General features: G+C 36.1%; 1 protein-coding gene across 2 annotated transcripts; it reads left to right on the top strand.

Moving 5' to 3' along the window:
- The first annotated feature begins 3,407 nt into the window (after window positions 1-3,407).
- On the top strand, window positions 3,408-24,909 carry LOC110784858 (origin of replication complex subunit 4). Of its 2 annotated transcripts, none has more exons than XM_021989305.2 (16): window positions 3,408-3,646; window positions 3,763-3,853; window positions 3,947-4,003; window positions 6,560-6,607; window positions 18,635-18,685; window positions 18,776-18,819; window positions 18,959-19,022; window positions 19,244-19,330; window positions 21,126-21,217; window positions 21,314-21,395; window positions 22,889-22,971; window positions 23,108-23,217; window positions 23,972-24,064; window positions 24,142-24,206; window positions 24,288-24,431; window positions 24,627-24,909. In XM_021989305.2, exons 1-16 carry the CDS (start codon window positions 3,540-3,542, stop codon window positions 24,669-24,671), a joined length of 1,263 nt encoding a protein of 420 aa, XP_021844997.1. In that variant the 5' UTR covers window positions 3,408-3,539; the 3' UTR covers window positions 24,672-24,909. The 2 variants fall into 2 exon arrangements, with proteins under 2 accessions (XP_021844997.1, XP_021844996.1); XM_021989304.2 differs by having other exon boundaries at window positions 3,409-3,646; window positions 22,886-22,971.
- Window positions 24,910-26,211: the final 1,302 nt, after the last annotated feature.

Here is a 26,211-nt window from a genome sequence, read left to right as displayed (position 1 = left end):
GAGCCGCGACGGGTGTGAGAGCAATTGCGGGTGAGCTGCGGCGACACTGTGCAGGGGGCGACGGATGTGAGAGCAAGGGCAGGCGAGGGAAACGGCGGGTGAAGACCAATTCCTTGGCCGTGGGCGGCGGCGCCGGTGAAGTGAATTGAAGCAATGTTGTTTGTTTCGTTTGGTGGGAGTGAATTGAAGCACGGTTGTTGTTTGTCGCAAAACCTAAGTCAGAATGAAAAGTTGAAAGGAATAAGCGTGAGCGGGAAATTGGGGGAAAAAAAAAAAAAATCCAGTGCGTCGCAGATTTACAAATCAGCGTGGCAAATGACTCTAGGAGCATCCTAGAGTCATTTGCGTCGCAGATTAGTAAATCTGCGATGCACTTGATTTACTCATTTGCGTCGCAGCTTTGCTAAACTGCGACGCAAATGACTCTGGCGGGCATCCTAGAGTTATTTGCTTCGCAGTTTAGCAAAGCTGCGACGCAAATGAGTATATTTTATGCTAAAATTTGTTATTTGCGTCACATGTTCAGAATGGCGTGGCAAATGCGGGGATGCAAATAAGCCTTTTTCCACTAGTGGTGGCTGGGTCGTGCGGTCGCTGTGCGACAGCAGGAAAGCAATTGAGGAGGAGAGCAAGAAATAACAACCGAGAAAGGAGAACGAAAAAGAAAAAGGAGGGAGGAGAAGTTACCGAGCAGGCCGACGGTCAGGCGACGGAGAAGAACTCGCGGCGGCTGTGTTGGTAGCGAGCACGGTGATCTCGCTGCGCGAAACAGAAACAACCAAGAGGAGAAGGGTAATAAACGAAGGAGAAGCAAGCAACACGGAGCAAAAGAGGGAGGAGTTACAAGCGGCGCAAGCTGCGGTGACGGACAATGATGGTCGCCGGCGAGGGTTAAGGTGGTTGGCGGCTGAACAGTAGCAAACAAGGAGAGGAGCAATAGCAGTTACGTGAAACCTTGAAGGAGGGTTTTGTTCTCTTCTTTTTTTTTTTTTTGTTTTCACGTGAAAGTATATATTTATTACTAAAATTCGTAAATTCGTAAATTCTATTTAAATATAAATAAATATACGTTAACATATATAAATAAAATTTATAAATTTACGGGGGATTACATTGAACCACCATTTTTCATAGAAATTTTGATGATTCAAAAAACGTATAGCTGTCGTAGAACCATCGTTAATCATAAAAATACCAAATCAAAGACCAGAATAATCGGAATCGTTTTTCTAAAGAAGTTTACTAGCACGAAACCTTCAATTCAGTAGAAACTTGACCGAATTGAGAGAAAGCTCTTCTCAACTGTCTTCATCGGTGGCCCATCTCCGACAATGTTTTTCAACAGACATCTAGGAGAGAGAAGGTTCTAATAGTAAAGGCGAGAGGGAGTAAGGTGGAGGAGAGAGAGTTTGACTGTGGAGGACTCGAAGGAGAGAAAAACTGTCGACAAATTAGGGTGGGAGGAGAGAGAAAAAGTCTTTCAAATGATAGAAGTATGTTGTATTAGACGCTTAGACAGTGGGTTAAGAATTTCAAATGACATAGTTTGAATTGTAATTTCAATTCCTTAGTACGTTGTGGGCTTTTCTTAAGTGTGTTAGAATTGGGCCAATTCTGAATTTCAAATTCCCATTATCCAAACAGTAGAATTAATCAAATATCGAAATTTCAAATGAAATCCATATATCCAAACGGATCATTAAGAAAATTTAATTATTAAGAGCAACTTCAATGGTGAGTTACAAGTTGTTGTTGCTAAGTTTGCCACTTCAAATTTCTATCTACAATTAATTTAAGTTACTAATTTTCACATTGGGGGCTACAATATCTTGTAATTACCTACTCCCTCCGTCCCAAAATTATAGTCTTGTTTGACTAAAAACACGGATTTTAAGAGAAGTGGAATTAAGTGTGTGTGTGAAATTGAAATATAGTACATTGATGATGAAAAAGTAGAATGTAGTACATGTAAAAAAGAATAAAGTACATGGGGAAGAGAAAATAGTACATGTTAAAAGGAATAAAGTATAATTTTTTTTGCAGCGCGTCTCCTGTGAGACCAGTCACACCATCATTTTGATGGTGTGACGAGCGCGAAACCAATAGCGTACCTTCCCTGAAACTATAAAAAAAAAGTAACAGATCTAAACTATAGAAGTAACATACCTAAACTAAAAAAGTACCTCCTCTAAAATTATATATATAAAAAAAGTAACATGTCTAAAATATAGAAGTAACATACCTAAACTAAAAATGTACCTCCCCTAAAACTATTCCGTATAAAAAAAAGTAACATGTCTAAACTATAGAAGTAACATACCTAAACTAAAAAAGTACCTCATCTAAAATTATATAAAAAAAAAGTAACATGTCTAAACTATAGAAGTAATACATAAACTAAAAAGGTACCTCCCCTAAAACTAATCCGTATAAAAGAAGTAACATGTCTAAACTATAGAAATAACATACCTAAACTAAAAAGGTACCTCCCCTAAAACTACTCCGTATAAAAAAAAGTAACATGTCTAAACTATAGAAGTAACATACCTAAACTCTAAAAAATACCTCCTCTAAAATTATTAAAAAAAAAAGTAACATGTCTAAACTACAGAAGTAACATACCTAAAATAAGAAGGTATTTCCCCTAAAACTACTCCGTATAAAAAAAAGTAACATGTATAAACTATAGAAGTAACATACCTAAACTCTAAAAAAGTACTTCCTCTAAAATTATAAAAAAAAAGTAACATGTCTAAATTATAGAAGTAACATACCTATACTAAGAAGGTATCTCCCCTAAAACTATTCCGTATAAAAAAAGTAACATGTATAAACCATAGAACTAACATACCTAAACTAAAAAAAGTACCTCCTCTAAAATTATAAAAAAAGTAACATGTCTAAACTATAGAAGTAACATACCTAAATTCGCAAGTGTGAACTGGTCTCACCATCAGTTGATGGCTAGGACAGTCTCATATAAGAATTTGGGTTTTTTTTTGTTTTGTGGTCCAAAATGAGGGTAACATGGGAAATTTTTTGTGTTCAAATAAGGAAATAAGACTATAATTATGGGACGCTCGATTTGGAAAACAAGACTATAATATTATTTGAGCTACCATTTTTTTGTGCTACGTGCCCAAATTAACTAAATGCTTTTAACAACTGCTTATGTGGGTGGATAAGTTCCAGTCCACTCCCAATTGTTGTTGTGGGGGATCGAACACGAGTTCTCCCTACCAAGTTCAGCCCAAACACCACTGAACCAACAGAAAATTAGTGCTTATGTTATTAAATAGTGGGATACCTGGTCACATGTTCTTTTATTTTATGAGCATGTCTATTTTTTAAAAGTTGGGGTTGCTCTATCCAAACATATCGCGCCCCTTATATTAAAAAAAGATTGACCCTGTTTTTGACCCGCCCCCAATAACCACTTCTCAGTCAGTCAGGCCTCTCCTTCGACGCTCCATTTCCCGCCATTATTGGGAGTTTACAAGCAGCACAATTCAGAGAGGGAAGACAAAGAGAGAATAAAGATGGAAAAGAATCCCGGTGAAGAAGCCCTAGCTCTACTCAGAACCAGAATCTGCGACCCCAACGCCTTTTTTTCTCTCCTCCCCCCTTCTCCAGATACCAATTTTAGGTAATTCATTCTTCTCCTCAATCATCTTATGAATCTGTATTTATTTAATTGCTCATTTACTCTCAATTTCTTTCAGTTGATATAATTGAATGCAATCTGTATTTTCAATTTTGCAGTAAATTGAAATTTATAGTATCTAGCTCAATCACTGAGGCGTGCAATAATTCCGTCTTGCTTCTTGGTCCCCGTGGTTGTGGCAAAACCGCGGTCTGTACTTCATTCTCTTTCATGGGTATTAATTTGATTGTTGATTTACCTGTTCGCTGAATTTGATGATGTTTTTTTTTTGTTTGGGAGTAGGTTTTGGAGCTTGTTCTTAAAGATCTATTGGCTGAATATCCAGATATGATAACAGTGGTAATGTTCTACACCCAATTCCTATTAATATATGCAAAATTCATACTCGTATTATTGATTTTATGGTTGAAAAATCAATAATTAATTAATTTCATTATGTACTCCCTAATATGCTAATAATGATGATATATTGGTGAAAAGTTATAGGAAATAGGAGTGATGAGTGTTTGGTGCCTAACAGTTCAAACTTTTGATGGTTAAACATACAAGTCCGTTGTTGAACTATCAACTTTAAAAGATCTTTAATTTTACTTGGTTTCATTGTACTTCATGTACAAGGTTCATAGTTGAAGAAGTGTTGGGATAATCTCCCCAAATACCAAATAATTAAGTATTATTCTCATATAATGAAAAAGGAAATGAAAATTAATAATATGAATTTTGTAGTGGAGTGCTTTAGACATGGTCTAGATATTTCCATTGGTGGTAGACTTTTCTTGCCAAGACAAAACTCGAAGAAGGTGGGCCTAGGGTGTTCTTAACAGCCGTAGAAGCTTTTTTGTTCCTATTATCAACAAAGTCTACAACTTGTAGAAGTGTGTAGAAGCTTCAGAGGTTGGGTATTATGAAAGGGAGTTTTCTCAACCGGTAGGGTGAATGAAGGGTGTGTGCAAGAAGAAGTAGTCACACTAGAAGTCAGTGAGTGTGTGTTACCAATCGCGGGGGTGCACAAAATCAATAGTGTGAGGGACTACTTGGTTTATGAGGTAAACACAATATTAGTGTGAGGTGTAATTTTTAGGATTAGTGAAATTACCATGGGGTTCATTGTAGACTATCCTAAAAATACGTTGTATCTAATGCAATATTACTGTGAGGTGTAATTTTTAGGATTAGTGAAATTGCCATGGGTTCATTGTAGAGTGTAGATTATCCTAAGAATACGTTGTATCTAATATTGTAGTAGTTGTGGGATTTTAAATATTATGTTTACTTTAAATAAAGGAAACAAAACCATTCTCCTCTATTGTGTTTGGTTTATTAACTTTTTTTTTGTAGTGAACTCTCACCTCCTTCAATAAGTCCTTCCTCTCTTCACTGTCCAACCACAATTATCTTTACTCTTAAATCCTCCCTCTTCTCCTTGCTACCTTCCATGATCTTTTCTCCACCGACCTTTTAGATAATGTGTTTTCTGGTTAGGAGAGGGCTGGATTAAGACAATGTTTTTCGTTTGGAAGCAGTCTGGGTTGTGTTTGCAAGGAGGTGGTGGGTTGATGCCGGTGTTAGCCATTCTTGGTGAGGGTGAGTGGCTCTAATGGCGACTGGCGAAGATGTATGTTTGTTGAAGTCTATGAACAACACGGTGGGTGGGTTAGGATACTGAAGATGGACAGGGATGATGCGATGGTGCACCAGAGATAAGGGAACCTATGTTACTTGGACTCTTCATTTTACCTCAAGTACCCGTGTCGGATCCTCCACACTCGGACATGGGTATGGACACCGGATACTTCATTTTGGACCAAATTCATGTTTTTTTTTTCCCACAAAAGCCGAGTCAGACACTTTGACACGTACCCGTATCCGACATGGGTACCCGAATCCAAGTAACATAGAAGGGAACATATCTTTTGAAGAACCTATGGGAGGCTATGATCAACTTACATGAGGATTTCTTTTTCGCAGTTTATTACCTTTCCCTTCCCTAAGACCCCGTACCAAACAACCCCGACATCTGCTTTGTTGGGGTTTCACCATTGGTTTTTAGTTAGATGAAATATTAGTATTTTTTGGTTTATAGTTCTAGGGTATGTGTTATTCAGGCTTCAGACGGAGAATATTTTGGTTTCAAATTTTAGATACTTTATAGGGTAGAAAAAAGTTATGTGTATTGAGGTTGGGGTGGGATGGGTGTAGGACAGGGTGGTTTGAGATGGGATAGGGTTGGTGCTGAGGATTAGGTATGGCACATTACGTGTCCCTGCTTCATCACTTGTAGTTAAAAGTTTCCATACCCTTCTAACCATGAGGCCATTTCTATACTATCAAGGTAACTATCAAGGTGGCCGCAGGGTGGAATTGGAATCCTCAGATACTCTCATTGTCATCTCTTTATTTTATGTGAGATCAACATAAGTTTTTGCTGTTTTTATCCCCTGGTGGACCTTCTAGCTACTGGCGTACTGATATTTTTTTCTCTATCATACATATTTGAGTTTCTTTTAAGTAATAGTCTTTTGGAGCAATGATATAGTACACAAATTTAGGTTTTGATGTGCTTGTTTTTCAGCAATTTGCTTGTGATTTCAAAGTTTAATTTGGATAGTAGTTTTTGTTCAACTTTTGTGTTCACTACTTCACTGAGATGGAAGGTTTTTAAGTTAGGATTTCTGATATCCTCTCTTGAAAGAGTAGTTGTTAAATTTGATTGCTGAGTGTGAAAAAAGTAGTTGATTGATTAAAAAAAAACTTAAAAAGAAAGAAAAAGGATGTGAAGGGTTTAATAAAAATTGTGTCCTCTTTGGTTAGTTACTTGTTTGTCAGTTCCCCCTTCCTTTTCGTTGGTTGGTTATCTTGCTAAGTGTTAAAGTATCAGCTTTACATTTTTTGCAGATTAAATTGAATGGGCTTTTGCATAGTGATGATAATTGCGCCCTTAAGGTACGACTTAATATGCTGCATATTTTTCATGATCTTGTTAAGTTCAATGTTTGTGAATACCATGAGATTGAGTGTTCTACATCATCTTCCTAGCAAGCGATGATGTGTTTTCCAAATTTCCACCTTGTTCATGTGCAACTGATAATAAGATATTTTCTTCTTGAATGTTTGGCATATTAGATACTTAAGGCTAAGAGCCTACGACTATCCAAATGTTGCACAACCTTTGTGACTGAGCAATATTAATCATGTTGGTCGTTCTTATGTACTCCCTTCGTCCCAATTTAAATGTCACAATTTCTTTTTTTTTCGTCTCAATTTAATTGTCATACTTCCTTTTATGGCATGGACCCACTAATATTTTATTACATCTCTCTTTCCACTACCAAAAGTTATGGTCACACATCCTCACATTCAATTAAAATTAAAAAAACCTGCTTTTCTATTAAACTACAATAGATAAGCTTACAATAACTTATCGCATAAAACTACACAAAAAGTCTATTGGGACGGAGGGAATACACTCTATCCTTAGAGCGTCACTAGCTAAGAAAAGTAAGCTTAGAGCAGATTTTTTTTTCCTGTTGATGGCTAATGCTCTAAACTTGTTTGTGTATGTTGTCTTCTTTCACCGAATTCTTAGTTCCTCCTGATTTTCATTAACATATTTAAACAATTATTGGATGTACATAAGAAAGATAAACAAGGTTGAGGACGCACGCCATTGCCAAGGACCAAAAAGCAAGAACTTGAGGATATGTGCTATCAGGAAATCCTGTACAAATCCATGGTAGTCATAATTGAGCTCCACTACAAACTCACTGAATTTATATGATAGTTCGTCATTCTCCCTAACAATGTTTTTGGATAATAGGTTAGGAAAGAAAGGAAGGGGAAGGAAGAGGAGAGAAAAGAAAGGGAGGTGAGGGGAGGCAAGAGTGAGCTTGCATTTTCCTTACAAACTTTTAAATGTTGGAAGGATTTGGTTTATTAAAAGGGAGGGAAAATGGATCGCTTCCCTTTCCTCTCCAAAAGTCATATCCAAACAAGGGAAGTTGAATCCCCCCGTTTCTCTTTCATCCATTTCCTTCTGTATTTATCTATCCAAACACACCGTAAGGTCTTATCTCAACACATTAGCGTACTACACATTAATATCCCAAGTGTCAAGAATATCCCGATCCCAAGTCTTCTTTTGGCAAACATTGAATAACTGACAAAGTGTAATTGTTGCTTATTTCACTTCCACAAAACTAATTTCTCTCCTTAACCTTTTTTTTGAGGGAAAGATAGAGCGGACAATTTATTAATTTAAATCAAATTCCGCCTAAGTAGTGATGCTTTGGGGAAAAGAACCAACACAAACATACTCCGAGTTTTTGCTAGCATCCAACCTTTACACTAGTTGAGCTACCAAAATTACATCCCTTTGCACATTAGAAATATGAGAAATATCAAAAAGCAAACTATCTTTCCCAATGTCATCATAGATATGGTGGATAGCATAACAACCTCTGGAGTCACTCTTCATAGCTTGGGCCACATTTATAGCATCACTCTCGACCCACACACGATCATACCCAAGCCTCTCTCCATTTGCAAACCAAACCTAACAGATAAAGCTTCAGCGATTTTCGGCATCGTAACATATACTCTCCTTGTTGCGATATCCATTATCACCCCACATTCAATTCGTATTACCACTCCCAGTCCTGATTTGCAATGCTCGATGACATGTGCATCCGTATAAATCTTGACAATGCCCTGTGGAGGGCAAGTCCAAGGCGAGGAAATACTCGTGCTAGTAGCAGGCACAATCAGATGAACACCTTCTTGGAATAGGAAGCATAGTCCTCCATGGCACGACTAATCTCTAGGAAGCTCATTCTCAAAATAAATCAAGCTTCTACACCTCCAGGGAGCCCACGTTAGTGCGGATGACGTAGGAAGATCTATAGCATTCCATTTTTGTGCTAACCAAACCCATCGATCCACAAACGAAGAAGCAAAAGCACCGACCAAATAATTTCCAGTATCACAATCTTGCCATATCGTTTAGTCCGCCTCACATTCAAAAAGGAAGTGTATAATTGTCTCATTTGCATTCCCACACATCGGCGATTTGCATTGTTCGATATATGACGAAACATAAGACGCTCCTTCATTGGCATGTTACCTTTGCAAGCAGTCCATAGAAAATGTCAAAGTTTGGAAGGCCATCGACACACCAAATTGCACGCCATACCTCCTCCTACCCCACATATTCACTTTCACCCATACCCAACCTCGCCAGCGAATACCTTGATTTAACGGAATATACACCATTCTTCGTCTGTCCGCAATATAAGTCATCACTAGGCAACCTGGTACATAATGATTATGCAAATATAATGGCACACACCTTAAAAGGTGTTAGGAATTACCTCATGGTCCCATGCGCTACAATCAAGAGTGATGAATCCATATTACTCGATCACAATGGTGATGGATATACGATCTTTCCATCTTTTACAAGCCCCGGATCGGACCACACATTTATTTTCGACCCATTCCCAACTTGCCATACAAGATCATCACGCAACGACTTGGTACCCCATATACTCCTCCATGAGTAGCTCGGGTCATAACCCCTGTGACCCTCAAGGACCTCAATGTTCTTAAAGTATTGCGCCTTTAAAATGCAACGTAGTAAAGTATCATCATTGTAATGCAGCCGCAATACTTACCTGGCCAAAGTGCCTGATTGAAGCACTTAAGATCTCGAAATCCTTGTCCTCGGATCGCCTTTGGCAAACACAGTTTTTCCCAACTTTGCTGATGTAATTTCTGGTCATCCTCCCTTGTGCCCCACCAAAGCCGGTATTATATCGTCCGGAAAAGATGCTCATCATCTAAGTAGGTATTGCTTGTTCTACAACGTGAGTTAGTACTTTAGTTTCTTCCATACCTGTCCTTCAAACACACAAAATAGCTTCTTTTGACTTCCCAAGATCGTAGAAAGACCCAAATATTTTTCGTGCTTCTCCACGTCTCCAACTCAGCTATCCTTTATGGTTTATTGCACTGATTTTATTTGACAGATTCTCTCCTCAAATCACTCTTCAGTTACAATTTATTTTTTGACTTTTTTGACTTTGAAAAAAGACTTTTGTTGTATCATATTTTCCTCTCTTCTTTATTGATTTTCCCTTCTTACTTTTGAGCATTATTATGAGTTCATAATTTCCCTTATTTTAGTGCACATTAGGGGGAATAGCTCGGTGGGAGCAACGCCACTTCCGATTGCACCATAGGAGAGGCGAACGTTGCTTCTAAGACCGTGTTACCGTGTTCCTAACACGTCACAACTTGGTTAATACATTAAACAACTCAACCCACATTGTTACAATCTACTGATTTGTAGAGATCCTTTTCTAATAGCTAGGCTATAGGCTAGATTAGCGTTACAAGATTCGTGGGTACCCTCGTGAATCTGGAATCGGTTCGCCCGTAGCGATCACGGTTCTCCGGCGATCCAATTCGCGGCGTTTCGCGAACCAAACCGAAACCCTAGTTTTACTAATTGAAGGCCAGGGAAGGCGAGAAAAAAAAAATGTTGATTGCGATAATCAATTGTTGTTTTTGTTGTTCTTTCGTCTTGTTGAATCTAAACGCCATGGATGCGGGCTGCAACTCTCCAACTCGATGAAGAAGATGTTGTATCGTACATTTTTGTTTTATTTTTTTACTTTGTGTTGTACTTTTTGTTTTATTTGTTTTCATTTATTATTATTTGTATCAAACTCTTCACTATTGTTGCATTGCACGTGGGTTGTGTAGTTCCATTATTTTTTTTTTTTTTTGTTTTCCAATTGACTTCTGACTTTTGGCATACTTTGCTAACAATTGTGCAATTAGCCAAAATGAACATCAACTTTAAAACTCCCTCCGTTTTTTATGTATCCACTTTGTAAAAAGAGGTGCTTTTTTGTTTTTGTTTTATCTACTACTTTATTCTATTTCTGGCAATCATTTTTACCATGTTACCCCTTTTCCCCATAATAATTACACCACCTTTTCATCATCTCTCTCCTATTTAAGCCATTATAGCTTATTAATTTACTACATCTCTCTTATTTTTTTCCACCTTTTTCTTACAATCACTCAATACTACTTGAAACAAGAGTCTACGGTAAATGGGAACAAAAAAAAACGAGGTAGTATTGTTATTTTTATCGCATATTACACTTCGTACTTTGAAATATACGGAGTAACTACACAAACATTATTTGTCAACTATGAATCACGATAACGAACAATGCCAAAACAAGAGGAGACTAACAACTTTAGCATTTCATGGCCATCACCGGGAACATAACCCGGAGGGAAGAACCTCTTCAATCAGGAACAATATTATTTGTTGAGCCCAAAATCATCGTCCACCTTTTCATCTTTCTCTTTGAAAGGCACTTGAATTTTCCCTTTACCAAAGTTGTTCATCAAGCAAACCTTCTTTCTGTTTCTCTTTATCCTCTCTGGTTAAAGGATGAACCTCTTGTGTTTTGGAGTTTCCGGCACCACTAGCGGCTACGGAGGCAGTGGATCGGAGCCGACAAACGAAATCCAACAAGAGGCATCATTATTGAGAGGAGGTCGAGGTGGAGTTTTGGGAGAAGTAGGGACCAGGGGGGTGTTGGGTACGAATTCTTCACCCTTCAACATAGGAATCATTACTAAACCAAGGATCCATTATAGATCCAAACACTAACAACCAAAACCTTACCTCCGTATAAAAACTCCAATTAAGCCAAGAACCACCACCCCAACAAACTTGAATATATAATGTTTAGACGACCAAATAATTCGTTTTGAACTTAGTATTTTATGTAATATTTAAGTTCAAAGATGAATCTAAAAGATATTCTTTAGGATGACCAAATGAAACAAAAAGGAAACATAACAATTAAAAGAAACGTCAAATATGCCAAATTGTATTAGCGTGAGGTGAACTTGTAATAAAATATGCCATATTTGTTGTTACTAACTAAGGAAATAAAATTTCATGTCCAAAACTTTGTTTGGTATTCATATGTCATACGTGGTAAACAATAATGCTTCTAATATTTGTATATTTTTAAATTCCATCCAATTACATTGTTATATTTAATATTTCTAGATTTGACAAAGGTTTACGACATGTAACAACTCGAGGCAATTGCAATACATATATATAATTTTTGATCTCTGTACAAGGACCTATAATTATATGTAAACTGATCAATCGATCAATTTGGATTTTGGTACCATCCTATAATACAATAATGTATAATGTCCGACTCCACTATTTTTGACTTATTTCTTAATTCCTCTAGGTTTTTTTTGTACATGCAACACTTTCATAAAATGGAAATATTACTTGTAACACACTAAAACTGGAAAGTTTCGGATAAGATGATAAGCATATTGACAGGCTAAATCGTACTCCTATCAAAGATAAACCTAGCATTCACCGACTAAAATATAGTAAGGGAAGTAGGGATCGTATCCACAGGGAAACAACGTTCTTTCTACTGTTAAAAACAAGGTCTAGACTATCGGAAACAGAAATTTGGTTTGGTTTGAATAATTAAACTACGACAATAGTTAAACAATGAGAAAATCAATAATAAAAGGCCTAGGGTATAGGTTCACCAATGAACAATAATCAGGGATGATAAACAATCACTAATAATCAATGAAACGATTAATCAGACTAGCATGCTCTCTCGAATCCATACTAATCATAGACTTGGAATTAACAGGCTCTCGCTATTTATTAACCCCAATTCTACCTATTGAAACAAGTCTAAACATCAAATTGCATCTCTCGAATCTTAACTTGATAATGCTAGACTAATACAATTAAACCTGCGCAAATCTAATCGCATAGAACATGAAATCAATCAATAGGAAATCAATCAACAATACCAACAATTAACAATAATAGTTCATCCCTTCATATTAGTCCATGGATTCCCAAAACCCTAGATTAAAACTACTCACTCATGATTGAAGCAAGCAAAACAATAATATTTAATAACATAATTAAAGTGAATAATAAAATAAAGCAACTAATTGGAAAACAAATAACAAGGTTGAGAATTGAATCAATACCTAATCGGAGAACCAGGAAAAATAAATGAAAGCTTGAATCTTTAATTGAAATAATACTAAGTGTTTGTAATAAGTTTTGAGAGAATAAAATTAAGTGCAAAATAAACTAAATGCTGAAAATTAGATGTCTTACAATGAACTAAGGGCTAAATATTATAGTCTTGCCCATAAAACAAAACAAAAACCGGGAATAAACTTAAAGGAAACGCGCCCCTGGTTGTCGTCGCCCGATCGGGCATTGGGCCACCCAATCGGGCGAACAACTCGCAACCTGCCCGGCGAATTTAAATCCTTCTAAAATTGCTGCAGAGTAGGCGCCCGATGGGCGCCCGGCGGCGGGCGCCTGATCGGACGCGTTCCAAAAGTTTAACTCTCGCTCGATGGGCGGATGGCTACCCTTGGAAATGTTGTCGAGCCCAGCGCCAGATGGACACCGGGCGAATGGCGCCCGATCGGGAGCGTGCTGAATTGGGAATTAGTCCCTTTGCTCGCCCGGTTTAAAGGGGAAGACAAAAGAGCAAAAACAAGTTGCAGGGCGGCCGGCTCGACGCGGCCTTCTTCATCTTAAACACCGAGTCTAACTCTTTGGGGCTCAAACATGAACATCCTTGGCTCCCAAGAGTTGACAATGAGCATCCCCAACCTACTTAGGGATCGTGTAGTGGCCCGTAATATCACGAAACGAGCCTAAAAAGGCCAATTTCCCTTCAAACGATCTGAAATCTTAAGCCACACCACACAACACATATTAGTACTAAAAATGGCTCATAAGAACTCATTTAACGCAAAATAGTACTAAGGTACAGGGGGTAAAAACACTGTAAATAATACATATATCACATATAGAATTTATTTAATATAAGTTCAGATAAGTTCATATAAGTCTGAATAGTTTAAAATAAGCTCATATTGGTTCAAATAAGTAATAAGTATAGATAGTTTAAAAAGTTATTATAAGTTCGATAAGTTCGAATTAGTTTATTTAAGTTCGGATAAGTTAGATAAGCTCATATAAATTCACATAAGTTTAATTTAGTTTAGATAATTTCAGATAAGTTGAAATAAGTTCATATAAGTTTGAATACGTATAAATTAGTTTAGATAAGTGTTGATAAGTTCGAATAAGTTCAGATATGTCTAAATAGTTCTAGATAAGTTGATAAGCATAAACTATGATAATATTAGTTCAGATATGTTACTAGTATATTGACCAACTGAGTGTTATGAAATTAAAATATAGACCGATAGATATGGTGATCTTTACTAGTAAATTATCAATCGAGTGTTATGAAATAAAATATTAACCGATTGTTATACCGACAAATATGATGATCATTACTAGATATTATCGATCAATTTTACGTAATATAATATTTAACAGATTGAGTATATAGACCGACCGAGTGCTATGAGATTAAAATATAGACCGATCGATATGATGGTCTTTACTACAAAATTATTGATAGAGTGTTACGAAAAATAATATTAACCGATTGAGTATATGTTAGACCTATCGATATGATGATCTTTACTAGATATTATCGATCTACTGTTAAGAAATACAATATTAACCGATTTGAGTATAATGGCCGACCGAGTCGAATGTTATGAAATTAAAATATAGACCTATAGATGATGATCTTTACTAATAAATTATCGATCGGGTGTTACAAAATACGATATAACCGATTGAGTATATGTTAGCCCGATCGATATCAATTGACCGATGTGTACGAAGTTATTAAATATTTACATGTATTTTTTTTAATAATTTTTTTTAATGATATGTAACAATACGCAAATCATTTCAAAAAAGCAAATTATATGCATATCATTCTAAATTAGTAAATTATATGCAAAACGAGTAAAAGTATGTGCAAATTATATGCAAATCACCAAATCCCATGGAACTGGTTCAGTGAAGAGTAATAAAGTCAATACACCCAATAAAATAAGGAAAAAAAATCTTTAAAGAGGGCATAGTATAATGAATCAGAAGTAAAAAAAAAAGGCTGATTCCAGTATTTGATTAAATTAGAAAGATGATTTCACTCCGGTTTAAGGCAACTAAGAAACTTCTCACCTACATAATGATATAACCAATCTAGGGCACCCAATATCGTTTCTATCTAATTCCTTTTTCTCTACATTTAACAAACATGGCTTTTGGGGAAAAAAGGTCGGTCAACAAAGTCAACAAACAATTGAAGTATAAGATGCTCATAATTCCAAATTATCCACGGATGAAAATGTGGGATTCGAAAGTGAAGAAGATGAATCCGATGGTTCCAAGCATAAACTAACGTCTCCATCAAAACATGGGGTAATAAACGAATCTGGGACGTTTCCTTGAGTACCCGTACAATACCCGTACCCACAAGGTGCCCGGTACCGATATCCTTTCTAATGGAAGTACCTGTGCTTCATAGCTCGAAACTATCATTGTCTTCAAGGCATGCAAAGAGTGGTTGGCGAAACAAGATGCAAATACAAGAGTTATGGGTGAATCGATGACACATACTATTCAAGATCCACATTTTTGGAGTGAAGCTCAAGAAATTGTAACAATCACCATACCACTTTACAACCTACTGAAGTTTGTGATGGTGATGGTCCTAAGACGAGGGAGATATATGAGAGAATGGATAACATGATTGTTGAAATAAAAGATATTATGAGTAATGGCAAATATGAAACTGATTTTGCTAAGGAAGAAACAATATTGGTAACAAGGTGGAATAAGATGATCATTCCTCTTCATTGCTTAGGTTTCACTATTTCACCTCGATTTTATGATTAGATTTACATAGAATCTCTTGCTTCCGGGGGTTATACTAGAAGGGCATCTAATCTTGATAAAGAGGTGGTTATGGGTTGTATCGAAGCATTTAGGAAAATAACCGAAGACAAATATGAAGAAAAATGTTGTGTGATCAATTTGTTGAATTTCAATAGAAGAAATGAATATACTCACTACCACAAGCACATATATCTCTATGGAAGCCATTGATTGGTGGTCTATGTATGGATAGCAAACTCCAGAATTAGCAGAGGTGGCTAAGGAAGGTGTTAGCTCAACCCATTAGTAGGTTGTAAATATGGGCATTTTCATAGTTTGTAAAGAAACAAATTAAATTGTTCAACAAAGGACAAGTTAGTTTACATCAATTCTAATCTTTGTCTTTTGTCAAGGTTCTCTGGAAGCTACAAGCAAGGTCCCTTTAGAAAATGGGATAATAATCCCGAAAATTCTTGTCTTAGAGGAATCACCTATAGAATTAGAGGACATGAGATGGGCCGGATTGGATACTACAAATGTTGAAGATGAAGAGGGTGTCATGATACTAGAGAACCCATATAAAAGAATAAAAGTGGAAGCAAGTCTAAAGACAAAAGTCAAAAGGGGAAGAAAAAGTAGAATTAATATGCACTTAATGGTTATATTTTATTTTTATTTTTGAAATACTCCTTATTTCAACTTCTTTGTTTCATGTTCTTTGTTTTTTGTCTTTTTTTCTATGGAATTTGATTTAGTTGATGTTATATTTTGGTTGTGTTATTTGAGCATAGTAATTTACGGAAACCTTTATAATATTTGATCTTGTCCTTACTTTGTGAATAAATGTGCATAAGAAGTTCCGACAGTTCAACATGCTTTTATTAATCAAAATCTTAGGCCTCAATTCTAATGACAAGGTTATATTGCAATGACAAAAAAAATTCAAAACAAAAAAAAAAAGGTTTCACATCCCTCTAGCGAACCTAAATTCAGCCAACGCGAACCCGTACCGAAGCAAACCACGAATCTGGTAACTCTGGGCTAGATAGACTAATTCTTTGGGAACCATCCCAATCGCGATTTGTGACCTTGTGCATGCGACCATCTCGATCCCCGACATGTCGACTAGATGATTAGCTTCCACCGGAGGTCTCTAATTATGATTTAAACCTCTTTGCTTCTTTTCCATGAAATAGAAGATGGTCGTTCAGTTATCGCTTATGGGTTAATTTGGAAACAACCTCTCTTCAATTGCAGGGTACGTCTGACACCCCCCCCCCCCCCCGGTACCCCAATTGTTATGGGAGCCTCTTTGAAGGCACTGGAGTAACGATATTACGATTGATTAAGCTGTGAGTGAAGATGGTTGTGCCTTGGAGAGACGATCTAGTATCTACTTGTTTTCCTCTAGGTTGCGGGTTCGATACTCGGGAACAACCTCTTTATGAAAAAGGGTACATTTGGACTTTCTCAATACCCTACACTAAATAGCGGGAGCCTTGTGTACAGTACGACCTTATTAAGCTATCCGTGAACTCAGGTAAACCTCTGTTCTCCGCTCCCTTTCTCATTTCAGAACATCCAAAATGGCTCTTGCTTCCACCTGGAATGCTGAGTTTGGTATAGCAGTTCAGGCACCACCCCTCTTCTCCCACTATGCGATCAGGATATGGTTGGTACAGCAGTTCAGGCACCACCCCTCTCCTTCCTTGCTCCATCTATAACAAAGACTGGTGACTTTGCCTCTTGAGAAGTTCTTCCTAAATGTATTTATGCACCTGGTTTACTTCAGCCCTTCCAATTCCTGACAGCCAGAATTCTGCCTCAACATCTCAACTTCACAAGCATTCATGTTTGCCAACACTTGAGCATCCTGCAGCACTTTGGCGGGATTGACATTACCTCCAATAAAACAATTCTATATCAGTAGCTGAGATCTGGTATAATGAACTTGCAGATTAAGCACTCTATCTACTCTACTTTTTACTTCAATTCCTGTTTGATTAGATAAACCAGTATTTTGGTTTTGTTATCTTCTGAACCTCTCAAATTATTAGCATGTCATTGCAACTTGATTCAATTCGGCTACCTCATGAAAAGATGAATTTGTGATGGTTATACAAAGTATTAGATAGTTGCCTCAAGTACGGAGTTATATGGGATAATGACCCATAATGTAGCCAAGGAGACAAGGTTCACAACTCCACTTTTTAAGTATTCACGCTGAGTTGTTGTACTCTAGAAGATCATTCCAAGTTCATATCATATGTGATATTGATTGTAGAAGAGCACCGGTGGAAGTAAGTTGTACTCATTGTCTTACAAGGTTTTATATTCCTTCCGTCCCAATTTAATCATCACATCATGTTTTTTGCAGAGTTTTATGCGATAAATTGTTGGCTTATATGTAACAGATAAGAGGTGATAGGTCTTGGCTTTTAACTTCTTCCTCTAATAAAGTAATCAATTAAAGTTTCTACGTGAATTAGCTTTGGGACTTTATTAACCAAAAAACGAATGCTGCCAAGTATAGAGTAGAGAAACTGGGTTGGTGGAGAAAAATCAACTCTTACCATCATAGTATTAGTGTGCTAGAAAAATTATCTGGGTTGAAGCGGTTTAAGTATGGGGTTAGTTTTATGGTAAGGATGGCACAAGAGTATTGTTTTGGCATGATACTTTGTATAGATAACGACAAGCATGGCTCCATGGATTGAGGACTTTGTGTATTTTAAATAATGAATATGTTGATACTTGATTGTTATTTGTGTTGGTAAGAAATTACTATGTTACTTGAAGCAACTTTTTCTTTTAATTTCTACGTTTAATTAATTTATGCATTTAGATCAGTATGTTTACCGCGTTGATAATAATGTATGTTGATTGTTATTTGGTAAGAAATTACAATGTTACTTGAAGCTAATTTGCTAATTTATACCAGGTACGTCTAATTAGATATGCATCTAGATCTATATATTTACTGTTTCTCTGTTTTGCATTTTCAGTCTTCTTTGGATGTTGTCTGAGTTTTTATAACTTTTGAGTCGTCTATGTTTGTCTCTGCTTTGAGGTTCTCCTTATAATAGTATTATTTGATAGGACTGTTTACTGTATAGGAAATCGCCAGGCAATTATGCGTGGAACATCAGTTGTTGTTCTCAAAAATGGTAAACTGCATATATCTCTACTATTTGATGCTGCTTTGATTCCCAATTGAGAATATAAAACAATTATTCAAGTGATTGGCTTATGATCAGGCTTCTTTTGACGACAACACTCAATTTGTCATTAGTATGTTACGGTGAGTGCCTAATATCTAGAAGAGGTCACTTCCATATAGTTTCCTGTTTCCTTAAATTACTAGTAGAAATTAATGGTCAACGTATGCCTTTAGAATGAATATACAATTAAATCTTTTTACTTTTTGTGGTTTCTTTCAGAGAGTGTGGGTTGGCACATAAGACAATTGTTATTGTGCTGGACGAATTTGATTTATTTGCTCAGGTATGCTTTTATCTTCTTCTAACTTCTTTGCTGTAGTCTTGAAGATATTCTTCTCTTTTGGGAAAAAAAGTGTGGTATAGCATGCTTTCCGATTTCCTTTTATTTTTTGATAGTTGCCTTCCTAATTCCTTATATCGAGGATTCGAGAATATTTTACTCATTTGTTGTGAAATATCAAGTGACTCATTTTGTACATTTTGCTTTTGTTTTACACTTTGCAGGGTAAGCAACGGTTACTTTATAGCTTGTTAGACGCAATGCAATCTGTGACATCGCAAGCTATTATAATCGGCATTAGTTGTAGATTGGTATGCGTTTGTAAGATTTTTCTTTTTCCCAGCACATGATCTTATCCTTATTGACTTATTGAGAAAGATGGAAGTACTTTTTCATACCCACGTTTGTCTTGAATTAATTATTATTGTTATATAATTAGATTTTTTCAGTGATGATTTTTTCTTTCTTATAAAAGATACAAAACTGGTATAAAATTAGTCGGCAATAATTAAATTTAACGACCACCTCTTATTTTGTCTGTAAATTAAATATTTTCCGACTACTTTTCTCTCAGTCGGATATTTCAGTCGGAAAATGACCGTTTTCTTGTATTGTTTGGTTGTTTTGGAGAAAGTCATCTTGTGTAAAGTTGATTTCCTTTCAAAAAACTTTCTTTCCTTTTGGGAACTGGTAAACTCATTAAATTTAAAATCCACCAATCCAAGTATCAAAGTCTTTTTTGGAAGTTTTAAATGTAACATGGTTATCTTGAGGTATAGTGTAATATTTTTCTTAGTACCTTATGCTACATTTTATGCAGAAATTGTATGTGTAACACAATTTTTGGTCGTAAATATAGAAACTATATCCGGACATTATTATAAAAGTCTTGACTCTATGTTGCTTCTGTGTAGTAATAATTTCATGTACATCAAAGGAAAAAAAATTCCCATTTTTATTTTGTTAATTGTTTATGGAGCTATTTAGGAAAAGATAATTTTAACTTTTAAACTCATTAACCGGATTTCAAACTTTTTTAGTTTGTTGATGAGTCTTTTTTCATTAAACAATCTTGTCCCGGTTTGTTGGAGTCGGTCCGATCTTGTGAAGAAGGTATGCTAACTACGTTCTTCACAGTAAAAGAGTTAACTAGCCTCGGGGGTGATCTGAGAATTTCCCTTCCGATGCTTAAGTGAGTGAATGCAGATTGCTCTGTAACAAATGCTAACAAGAACAATAGGTGGTGTTTACGTACCTTTGACTATTAATAAGGATCCATATACATATACATACATATATATGTATATATATATATATATAGAGAGAGAGAGAGAGAGAGAGAGAGAGAGAGAGACGGGTGACCCGGATGGTACAACCTTTGACCCGTCAGATCATGGCCCTTGTTATTCGGGTCTGATATATTCCAATCTGCCAATAGCGGGCTGATTGGATCATATCTTGCCCTAGTGACGACCGGGGCTTATTTTATTTATGCGTACTTGAAGTATTACTTTTGGTAGCGGGTTCTCTACCGGCCTGCCGTAGGGCATCCCATACAAATTTCTTTTTTAGTTCTAGGAAAACATAGACATTGAATTACTCCTGGATCAAAATAATATTACAAGAGCATTTGGTTAGTTGTAAGTTTGTTATTTAATTGTAACGACTAAAATTGCATACTACCTCTGTTCCTAAATGTTCTTTACGCTTTCCCCATTAGTCTTTTCCCTTAATGTTCTTTACACTTTTGCTTTATTCCATTTTTAACAAAGAATTTATATTATATTCCTATTTGGTCCACCGATTTATCCACTTTCTATATTTTAATATGAGATCTATTCCATTAGCATCGTTGAGAAGTTAATAGCCACTTATTTCCCCACTTGTTACCAAACTTTCACTTACTCCCCTTGTTTGCCTTAATTTTTACGCATATAATAAGTATGAGATAAATTGTAGGGGGATGTTAGGGTAAAAGATTTTTCACAATGTTTTTTTTATCAATACATCTCATCTGAACATAGAAGAAACACAGAATATTATTATTCGTTGTATTAGTCTTATAATGCCCTGAAAACAGTATATTGTGTCCAATTCCACATGTAGGATGCTGACCAGCTTTTAGAGAAAAGAGTTAGATCCCGTTTGTCACATAGAAAACTTTTGTTTTGTCCTCCCTCAAAAGATGAATTAGAAAGGTAATTTTCACCTAAGTTTAAATTGACAATCGCTTCTACTGTTATAATTTCATGGCATGTGCTAAAGTGACTCTTTGTTGAAATGGCTGTGCACAGGTTGTTGGAGTGTTTATTATCCTTGCCGGTAAATTCGAGCCTTCCACAGAGTTACGTTGTTGAATTTAACAAAGAGCTTCGAGTATCCTTTGTCTCATGTGATACATTATTTTGTTCTATGCACCGCACGTCTGCACATAATTAAAACATTAGTTGTGCATAAACTGTGACTTTGTGTGTACCTTCTTACTGTATTTGTTCACATTTTCATATGTTTCCTTCCTGCTTATGTTATTTAAATCTTTGAATAATGCTATGGAGTATCTAGCAACAAGCTAATAACTCAAAATGCAATTTTGAAAGTTTGATCGCGGTATATTGATCCTTTATGAAATTTAACTGGATTTACTTGCTAGTATGAAAAATCTATTTTGCTAATTTATGAAATTTAACTGTGCTGAAGTTATGGAGTTCTATGATTTTCATGTGTAGGATAAAGGTTGATGTTTATAAAAAATTGTATCTTTGATTCTGGATTTTTACTCTCAAGTTACAGAGCAAGCATTATGAACCAGCCTCAGTTTGATGTTCTGCTAGTAATGTTCTTCTCAAAGTCAAAATAGTAATATTTATGGTGTGCTAGAGTCCTGGACTCTGGTTAGGTGAGGAGAGTGGAGGACTGTAGGTGGGCAGAAGCTATTGGAGTGAGAGAAGACACAATTAAGTAGGGGGTTAGAAAAGTTGGTTGACTGATCGATTCAATTAGCAATAACAAATAGTCGGCACTGTTAGCAAACCGAGATTCTCTCCTTGAACCCTGTTCCGTTAATTTTACTTTGGAAACATGCTAAAACAGGCCTTTGGGTTTGTCTTTCTAGTTGGATTATGTATAATTGGGCTCTCCTTTTGGTTTGATTTCTGGATCCAAACTTGTAATGCAATAGATTTTGGTACTTTTTCCAGATGTTCAACTAATATTTATCTTTCTGCTTGTTCTTAACTTCTTATTGTTGCTGGAGGTACATATCAGGCTTCAAACATTTCTTTTAGGGAAGACTGTTCCTCTCTGATAGTTTACAATTCATTCATGAGACTTGAGGATAGTAGTTTACAATTCATTTGTCCAGCAACTTTTTGACTTCATATGATGGCAAAAGAGTGTGGAAGGGAGGAAGTGGAAGGTCAATGAGAAATTGTGTACATTTTGGAATTTCCGGTTGCATAGGAGTATAGGACCGTATTCTCAGCCTGGTTAATTAGCTTCTTGACTAATATAACAATGCCTATTTTTCTCTGGTGACTTTCTTTCAGAAAATAGTTTGTCCTTCCTACCAGGCTGCCGCTGGCCCGCTACCCATTGAGGGAAAAATAGAAATAAAATAAAATATTGGGGAGTTCTTGTTTGTTGGTTTAATTGCATTTTTTAAGATTTGATCAGTTTGTTTTGTCTATATGGATGAGATTGGATATCTATCATGTAACCCATTATCTATACCTTTATTGAATCCACACAATCCCACATATTGTCAAATTTAGGTCTAGGCAAATCAGTATCTTGTAAAAGCTGACTAAATGCTCTTGTTCCAGCTATCTATATCTACTCTGCATTTTTTTTCCCTTAATTTTATGTAGAAGATATTGGCAGACCAAAAATTCAAAGACAGTATAAACACATTGTTGAGTTCAGATTCAACAGTTGACCAGATTTTGAGATTTTTGTAAGCTATCCTTTCTGCAAGAAACAAATATAATGTTGCTACAATTTCTAATTTCAAGTCAATTAAGCAACTGTTCTGTTAAATAATCTAGGAAACAGAAGCTATTTGGTCATGTCAACGTTCTACTTCTTTTCAGGTTTTTATCCGTTTCCACGATGGACTTGAAGACGGGCATCCTATCAGTTGAGAACTTCAAAAGTGTTGTTGAGAAGATAAATAGAAAGCCAAAGCTGGAATATCTAAAAGGTGAAGGACTAGGCCTCAGCCTCTGCACTGATTCTAAATTTTCAGTGTTGGACAGGGTGATTGGTCCAGAATTTTATGTTTGTTTAGTCCCATTAGAATAGTATTCTTCCACTCCCTCCCTTTTGCCCACTGTATTTTTTCCCAGTTAACAGCATCGTTGTTAAGCCATATATTCTGGTCAACCTTGATCTTGAAATCACAAAATATTCTATGTAACCCACTCTATTGTCCTTCATAGTGTAGCAAATTCACTGAGTGAGTGCTACAGAATAAATATTGTGGCTTCTGTCGGAATAGCTGTTTTTCAAAATTTGAATGAATTCAAGGATGGGGCAGAAGAAAGGTTTTGGGGTGGGGTTGGACAGGTGGATTTATAGAGCGATGTGGCCGCCTTTTCCTTTTTCTCTCTTGGGGATGAGCTATACTTTTTGCAGAGTGGGATTTTGGAATACTGTATATTTTATGAGGAGATTTTGCTGCAGGTGTTAGCTCTGAGGACACACCTTGCTGAAGGAAGCCCTAAGATGTATTCATATGTTATTTAGTTATTTTTACAAGCATCAGTCATTACTATCTTGTAAGATATTAGCTTAGAACTGAGGTCGGAAGATTGCAAATCTGTTATTTTATATGGGTAGCTCAGGCTTTCAACAGCCGCGCAGGGTACTGATGACAGAATAGTCTTAAAGACAAATGTTTTGTGAATTAATGTTGTGGTGGATTTTGCCTGACACATTTCAATTTGTTCCCACAGATTGCTCCGTCTTAGAACTTTATATACTGGTCTGCATGAAAAGGCTGGAAGTGAAAGAGCAGAATTCATATAACTTCAACTCTGTCATGAAAGGTACGCATCAAAGATCAAAGAGTAACGTAGCATTTAATTTCAAATATTTTATATACTTACTATAGGCTACGTTGCAGAATACAAAGCTATACATGATTCATTCCAGACACCTGATTCTTATGCAAGGAATGTCTGCTTAAGGGTGAGTATACCTTTACTTATATTATCAATATTACTTGTACAAACTAATTTCTTCTGATAATTCACTGCTTAATAATTTCAGGCTTTTGAGCATCTTATTCAGCGTGAGTTGATCTGCTTTATGGACAATAGGGGATACAACCAATCCATTGAGTTCCGTTCAGTGAAGCTACTAATCTCACCATATGAGCTCCATCAGGGATTGGAGAAAAATCAAAATTGCCCAGTAAGTCTATATGTTTAAGTAAAGCACCTTCTGCTTCACTAAACTATGCTGTAGAAACATGTTAAATACGGCGTACTGGTTTTAGTTTTTCACATCATGTTATTTTTTTTTGAAGTTCTGGATGTCCTGTTTGTAGCTGTTTTTGACATTGAGGTTTTGTTTGATTAACTTGTAACAAATGGTGCTTATCTGCAGAGCATGCTTCAGAAATTGATGAATCAGACTGGTCAAAGAAGTTGAAGGACAAATTAATAATATTCCGAAATTGAGAAGCAGCTTCAGACAAAATGCTGCAAACTGCTTGGTGCAAGGACGACTTAACAATATTTCTACCTCATTAGAAATTTTATTTAATTCTTCTTGTGTTTATCTGGGCTATGATCCTGTATTTCAATTTTCATCTGCAAGTAATTGTGTACTGTAAAAAACTTCTGTGTCAAATTTTCTCGCTCTATGGCATATGTATTTCAATGTTGAATGCGTAATTTATTATTGTTAGAAATAATGTGTATATTGGGGTCTTAGGGTAAAGATGGCACTGAGCCGAGTCGGCCCGCAGCACTGTATGGTCCAACTCCAACACGAAAAAAGTACGGCCCGACACTGGGCAAGAAAAAAAGCATGAGCTAGCACAAGGACAAAGTTATGGGCCGTGGGCTAGGCCCGGGTCGCTTTTAAAAAAATGCACAAGGCACAAAATGACACGATGAAACACATTAATTGAATGAAATTAGACTTACGACGACTGCTCGGCCTGACACGTGGGCATGAGCCGTACTTCCGTTCAGACACTTTGACTCGGCCTGAAGCACGACCTAGCTCACAACCATCTTTATCTTAGAGGTGAACATGATATGTTCTTCTAGGAGAACAGCTCAATGTCGTTTTGAATAGAAATCATATCTATATAGGATTACCTTGAGTTTTCGGAAGTCAATTTTCCTATTGTCAAGTGGATGTCATCCTAAACTCAAAATTAGGTTGCCATTGTCAAACGTACTTCACCCTGAACTCAAACTCAGGTTGACGTCGTCAAACGACTATCATCCTAAAATCAATCTTAAGTTAGATTATCCAAGAAAACGATGAAGAGATTGGGGGTATTGTTAAATGCCGAAAATTGAGGAGTTGCAATGGAGGTGTTTTAGTGCATTTTTATTTGTTTCGGTGGTACTCCGTATTAGTTTACGCCATTGTAGATAAATTTCAAGCTAGCTTGTACATGTTTGTTTGATTGAAGGTCAATTGTTTCTGATGGCACAACTGCCTGTTTTGCTTAACTTTGATACTTGGTTGCAACTAACCAAAATTTTAATGGCACTCGATCAATACAATGCGTGAAACAGTTGGAGTAATAAAGGATCTAACAAAAAGTAAGAGGTTAAATACTTTGTAAAATATATTTCGTAGGTTATAACGAGTAGTCTAGTACTAGTAACTCTTGAAATTATGTTTCGTAACGCCAAATATTATATTAGGTAACCACCGAATAATACAAAAGTATATATGTTAAATAATTTTTTAAAGAAAAAATAACCTTTAAGAATTAGTAAAGCCAAATATAATGATAAGTAACTCCCAAATAATATGAAAGTAATCCACATTTATATGATACATTGTAATAACGTTTTTCTTAAAAAAGACAGTCACTATCAATCAATACCTAGTATTTGAAAAACAAAACCATCCTTATTTCATTGACACATAAGTAACATCATTTTGAAGACAAGTGTATCAACCTTATTAATCTTTCTATTGACTTAAAAAAAAAAAGTAATGG

The sequence above is a fragment of the Spinacia oleracea genome, chromosome 3 (genome assembly GCF_020520425.1).
Source record: "Spinacia oleracea cultivar Varoflay chromosome 3, BTI_SOV_V1, whole genome shotgun sequence".
Classification (NCBI taxonomy): domain Eukaryota; kingdom Viridiplantae; phylum Streptophyta; class Magnoliopsida; order Caryophyllales; family Amaranthaceae; genus Spinacia; species Spinacia oleracea.
The sequence above is the reverse complement of the archived record's forward strand: the minus strand, read 5'-3'. Positions and strand labels throughout refer to the sequence as shown.

Bases quoted from the DNA above. Each gene is read 5' to 3' on its own strand.
- LOC110784858 (XM_021989304.2), top strand. From the start codon at position 3,540: ATGGAAAAGAATCCCGGTGAAGAAGCCCTAGCTCTACTCAGAACCAGA. The intron at 6,608-18,634 runs GTACGACTTAAT...TTTACTGTATAG, and splicing joins ATGATAATTGCGCCCTTAAG to GAAATCGCCAGGCAATTATG. The intron at 22,972-23,107 runs GTAAGCTATCCT...ACTTCTTTTCAG, and splicing joins GACCAGATTTTGAGATTTTT to GTTTTTATCCGTTTCCACGA.